The sequence below is a fragment of the Neolamprologus multifasciatus genome, chromosome 12 (assembly GCF_963576455.1).
Source record: "Neolamprologus multifasciatus chromosome 12, fNeoMul1.2, whole genome shotgun sequence".
In the NCBI taxonomy this organism is placed as follows: domain Eukaryota; kingdom Metazoa; phylum Chordata; class Actinopteri; order Cichliformes; family Cichlidae; genus Neolamprologus; species Neolamprologus multifasciatus.
In genome coordinates, this window is record NC_140450.1 from 37278742 (window position 1) to 37284855 (window position 6114).

At 52.6% G+C, this 6114-nt stretch overlaps 1 protein-coding gene across 1 annotated transcript; it reads left to right on the plus strand.

Moving 5' to 3' along the window:
- The first annotated feature begins 1815 nt into the window (after nt 1–1815).
- LOC146507502 (uncharacterized) lies at nt 1816–4230 on the plus strand. Its single transcript, XM_085180930.1, has 2 exons — nt 1816–2231; nt 2280–4230. Exon 2 carries the CDS (start codon nt 3715–3717, stop codon nt 4228–4230), a length of 516 nt encoding a protein of 171 aa, XP_085037056.1. The 5' UTR covers nt 1816–2231; nt 2280–3714.
- The last annotated feature ends 1884 nt before the right edge of the window (nt 4231–6114 follow it).

Genomic DNA, 6114 nt, shown 5'->3' on the forward strand with positions numbered 1-6114 from the left:
CTCTTCTGGCCACCTGTGCCTCAATTTTATCTCACAACTTAGACATCCACATTACTTACACTCTCATAACACACACATATATATATATATAGGGCCTTGAGGGTGGGCACGTTAACGGCGTCCAGTAGACGGTCTGTGTATTCAAACCTGCCTCTGGCGCCGGTGCCCACCTCTCAATTTTAAATCCATGTAGACATTGAGGGTTCTCGGGAGGGGCCGTGCTAACACCTGCTGCTCTCTGGCAGCAGCACCATGCTCTCCCTTGTTTTAAATACACTTTAGAGCAACACGCAGCAACACTACACTTGAGCGGGAGGAGGGAGGTATGGGGTCTTAACACACCCCTGTTCTCTGCTAGCCATCGGGGCGGGGGGGCTGGGAAGAGATGCTGGCTGTCCGATTGGCCTCCCTGCTGCTGCGGAGCCTGGGGCGGTCTGCTTGCCTCCACCCCGGAGGGAAGGGTAACATCTCTTGGGTCTGGGTGCCGTTTCCATCTCTGGGGGTGAGGATACCTGGACCCGGGATATAGAGTATGTTTGGGGAGTGTGATTGTGTGTACATGTCCATTTACGTTTATTCCTGCGTTGGGTGAGTGCTGAGTGTTTGTATATGTGTGCATGAGGGTGGGAATGCATGTCTGTGTCTGTGTGTGCCTGTTTGTCTGTGTCTATATGTCAGGTCGGGTCTTAGACTTCACCTCTCTGGGAACTCCAAGGCCCTCCAAAGTGTGGAGGCCTATCTCCCCTCACCACACTCCCTGCCGGTGACTGATGCCCTCAGGGGTCGGTGCGTTGGTGGTTCTTGGTGTCCGGGGCTGGGCGCTCAGGTATGTACCAGCTCACTCCCGGTGACTACTTGGCGGGGCCTGGCACCTGCTGCTCGGTCAGGCCTCTTCCGGGGCGCGGGGGGCCCTCGGGCCTCCGGCCTCTGTGCCTGCAGCTCGGTTCACTCTGGCACAGCTGGCTGCCGGCAGAGCCGGCGGGCACGCCGGTGCAGCCCCCTCTAGCTTCTGCCCGGTGGCTACTGGGTGACCCCTCATCTGGGGATCCTCAGCCCTTCCCATGAAGGTGGCACGGATGCCCCTCCGGTGGTCCTCCTTGGGCTCTTGCACTCTGGGGCCTCTGGATGTCTGGGGCCTGGATCTCCTCCATGCCTGCTTCATGCCCTGGGGGACGGGGCTATGGCTCTCTACATCCTCTAGCAGACCATTACATGGGGAAACCATTTGAATACAAGCGCGCCGATCCACACAGGTGTGCACATGGGTGTTCACTATTCGTAGACTTAAATCACACCTTTCTTGGCTGCTACTTCAAAGCACATTGTGCGCTGTCTGTCCTGCGTGCTGCACAACAACATTCAATATTTAGTATTTACTGCTGTTTTCACTTAGCTAGATTAATGCGATGGTGTTGTGTATAGTATGTTGCATTGTTTTGTTTTGTTTTTTGCTTGTTTTCTATTCTTTTTCTCTCAACAGGTGATCCCGGAGATATTTTTTCTTCCCCCCTTTCTCACTGTCCCTCTCCCCTTCTGTTTTTCTTTTCCTTCCTCTTTCTTTCTCCCTTTCCTATCCCTCACTCATGTCTGTCCCGTCTGTAACAACTGAAAATAAAATAAATAATAAAAACAAAGGTCGATCAAATGGACCAATACGGCAATGCCATGATGATCCATTTGGCAAAATAAATCCATTGGGTATCCTTGTTGGTCTTCAGACAACAATTCTGACGGCTAAAGAACCAAATGGGACAGGCGAAAAAAAAAAAAAAAAGAAAAAAAAAAAAAAGAAAAAAAAAAAGAAAGAAATGGAGACCATCACCACCGCATCATCACCGGTTTTCCCTGTCACCTCCGTTCCCTCATCAAGGAGGAGACGCCGTCCACGCCGTCGCCGGTCCTCTCCTCAGCCGGATTCTGGGACTACTGAGCAGCCGGCTGGGGTGAGTGACAAAGACACTCTTTCTGTTCACTCTGAGGCTAGTTCTCACTACTCTGAATGCAGAGATGCAAACTCTGTGACTCTTGCCTTAGGCTCTAAAGGCTCACGATCTGTAAATGTTGAATCCGAACCCGGACTTCTTATGAACCGTTGTACTGCCCAGAGGGTCAACTCAGAGACCGTTCCTCCTACGTTTGGACTCATATTTGAGAAAGATTATCCTTCGCTAGTGTTTCCTATGTCTGAAAACTTGAAGTCAGCATTTCCTGAGTTAGAGACACCTGTTTCTGTGCCCTTTACCTGTGTGTCTGCTGGGGATGATTGTTTTGCAGTTAAGCTCACCACTGGGGCTTTAAAACCTGCCTCCTTCGATGTTAAAGCAGTAAAATCTAAGACTGTAAATGTTCCTGTGATAGCTCGACCCCAGCTCGTTACTTCTGTGCCATCACCCCAGGGGAAAGTCCATTCTGACGTATTTACTGATTCGAATGTTCTTGAGCCAGGGGGCTCTACATCCACCACTGTTTTCCCTAGGTTACTGCTTCCAGCGATCCGGAGGTAAAAGACTTTGTTTCATCTGCCTCTCCGGTGCACAGAACTATGTTTACATCGGCTATTAACCCCTCCTCTGACAGTATAAGCATGGCTAGCTCCGAAGACAGTAGCTCTAAGACTGTTGGTGCATCAGCTGATCACATTTCTCCAGAGTCTGTAAACACTGAAGGTGGTGCTTTAGGGCCTGTAAGCTACAGCTTTAGCACACTTAACACTACGAAGTCAGAGCGCTGTTCCTCCTCCGCTCACTCAGGGCAGGGAATTAATCTCTTGCAGACTGTTCTTTCTAGGCCCGCCTCCCAGGCCCCTTGTGTTCTAGGCATAGCTGCGGCCCAGCACTCCCCTGCACCTATCTCAGTTCTCCAGGTGAGGGGATGCTGGCGCCCAGCTGGTCCCTGTTCCGGTTTCCGGGTAGACTGAGGCTCTGCTGGTCCCTGCACCCGTATCAGCTCCTTGGGTGGGGACAGCAGCCACCCAGTCCCTGCCGAAACCTGTGCCAACCGCTGAGGTGAGGCCCGCCAGGACCCAGCCGATCTCGGCAACTGTACCTACTCCTCAGGTGGGAGCGACTGGTGTCCAGCAGGTGCCTGCACCTTTCACCCGCATTGTAGGCTCAGGGGACCCGACACCGCCACCTGTCCTACATCCGCTCCCACAACCATCATTACACTCAGCTGCACAGGATGCTCCTCAGTCAGTCAGTCAGCCTTCTCCCCAACCGCCATTGCTACCGCTAGTTCAGTTTGCTACCCAGTCTCCCTCAGTTCAATCTGTAGCTCCGTCTCCTGTGTCCCCGCTAGCTCCGTCTCCTGTGTCCCCCGCACCTCAGTCATCTACCCCATCACAAGCTCAATTTTCACCTCTACCAGCACTTCAGTCATCAGTTCGGTCTGCCACTCAGTCGCCCTTAGCTCCATCATCCACACTACCACCTGCTTCACTTCCACCACAACCATCACGACACTCAGCCATTCAGGCCGCTGCTCAGTCGGTCATTCACCCTGTAGTCCTGCCATTAATGCACTCCTTAGCTGAACCATTAGCACAGTCACCGTTAACTCAGTCGTCCACTCCACCGCCTACTCCACCGTCACCACGACCATTACTACAGCCATTAGTTCGGTCCCCTGTAGCAGTTTGGTCTTCTGGTCAGCTTAACATTCAGCCAGGGGTCCCGATACCCTCTGGCTCTACATCAGCTCCTGCTGGAAGCTCAGATGAGCCCATCCAGCACTCTGCGGCTTCCACGCTGCCACCTGCCTTGTCCGCTGGGGGTTCTGGAGAGCCCGGCCAGCCCTTCCTCGTCTCCGCTGGGAGTTCTGGAGAGCCCGGCCAGCCCTTCCTCGTCTCCGCTGGGGGTTCTGGAGAGCCCGGCCAGCCCTTCCTCGTCTCCGCTGGGGGTTCTGGAGAGCCCGGCAAGCACTTTCTCATCTCCGCTTAGGGTTCTGGAGAACCCGGCCAGCACTTTCTCGTCTCCGCTGGAGGGTCCGAGGGGCCTGTTCAGCTGCCTGTCTCCGCTGGAGGGTCCGAGGGGCTCGTTCAGCCGCCTGTCTCCGCTGGAGGGTCCGAGGGACCCGTCCAGCAGCCTGTCTCCGCTGGAGGGTCTGAGGGGCCCGTCCAGCAACCTGCCTCATCAGCTGGGGGGCCCGGGGAGCCCGTCCAGCCATCAGCTTCAGCCTCGTCTGGTCCAGCCTCCACACCCGCTTCAGCGTCGCCTGGTCCAGCCTCACTAGCCTCTGCCTCGGCCTCATCCGGTGCTGCGGGGGCCATGCAGCCTTTGGGTCCCATACTACTGCCTCGACATCATTGGTCGTCTGCCAGGCCGCTTGTTGGGCGTCATCGCCACTATGGACTACCTCCCAAACGCCGCCGTCGCCGTCAGCACGGTCGACCCCCGGAACTGTCTGCCCGCCGTCGCCGTCCGCACGGTCGACCCCCGGAACTGTCTGCCTGCCGTCGCCGCCTGCACGGTTGGCCCCCGAAACTGTTTCCATGCCATTGCCGCCCGCCTGGTCGGCCTCCTGACCTGAACTGTTTTGCACTATTGTGTTGCCATCCTCCGGGTCGACCTCCCGAACTGTTTTTGATGTGCTTCTTGTGCCCCAGTTTTTGTGGTTATCTTGTTTTCGGCCTCGGGACACAACGATGTCTCAATGCAGCTCAATCACCCAGGTAAGGAAATCCCAACAAGTTTATTCTGTTCATCTAGATGTAGAGTTTTCAGTCTGACAGACACTCACTCAAGCAGAGAAAAACATCAGCTACAGGCTGAACTTTGCTGTGACACTGAGACAAATGCTGCTAGTGGAACTGATCACAGCCACAGAAACATCAAAACAGCAGCATTGCAGATGTGGAAGCAGACAAAAGTTTTGGCCTGTCTCAGCAATGCAGAGCACCTGAGTGAAAATCAAATCTAAGGGCGAACCACAATTCACAGATTAACTCGGTGGACTGACACATCAAACTCACAGAGATCCAAAATGTTTTTGATGTAGCCTCGCACATTTCTGTGCTATAACTGGTTCTCTTGAGTCACCTTTAATTAGCCTAACGGCCCAGCTAACGCCCCAAAATGTGAACGTGTAGCTCAATTCAATTCAATTCAATTCAATTCAATTCAATTTTATTTATATAGCGCCAAATCACAACAAATGTCGCCTCAAGGCGCTTCATAGATACAGAGAAAAGCCCAACAATCATATGACCCCCTATGAGCAAGCACTTTGGCGACAGTGGGAAGGAAAAACTCCCTTTTAACAGGAAGAAACCTCCGGCAGAACCAGGCTCAGGGAGGGGCAGCCATCTGCTGCGACCGGTTGGGGTGAGAGAAGGAAGACAGGATAAAGACATGCTGTGGAAGAGAGACAGAGATTAATAACAGATACGATTCAATACAGAGAGGTCTGTTAATACATAGTGAGTGAGAAAGGTGACTGGAAAGGAAAAACTCAATGCATCATGGGAATCCCCCGGCAGCCTACATCTATTGCAGCATAACTAAGGGAGGATTCAGGGTCACCTGGTCCAGCCCTAACTATATGCTTTAGCAAAAAGGAAAGTTTTAAGCCTAATCTTAAAAGTAGAGATAGTGTCTGTCTCCCGAATCCAAACTGGAAGCTGGTTCCACAGAAGAGGGGCCTGAAAACTGAAGGCTCTCCCTCCCATTCTACTTTTAAATACTCTAGGAACAACAAGTTGGCCTGCAGAGCAAGAGCGAAGTGCTCTAATAGGGTGATATGGTACTACAAGGTCATTAAGATAAGATGGGGCCTGATTATTTAAGACCTTGTAAGACCTCTACACAAACAAATGTTATCAGGAACCATAAAAATTAATCATTTACCCCCTAAGGGTGTGGGGGTGAGGCCACGGCAAGTCATGACAACAATGAAGATGTGTGATTATGAATTTGGAAGCACAAAAGTTTGTTTCAGTGTGTTTGTGTTAGCAGCACCGTCTGGTGCAGGTCAAAGGCCTCCAGTCCCACTGCAGCCATGAGCTAGCAGAGGATTAGCAAGCTTACCCCAGAGCTGCCATGTCAGTCAGAGTTTCACCAGAGACCACCTTCATCTGAGCTGCTATATATGATATGTGTGTGGTGTGCAGCTATGTGT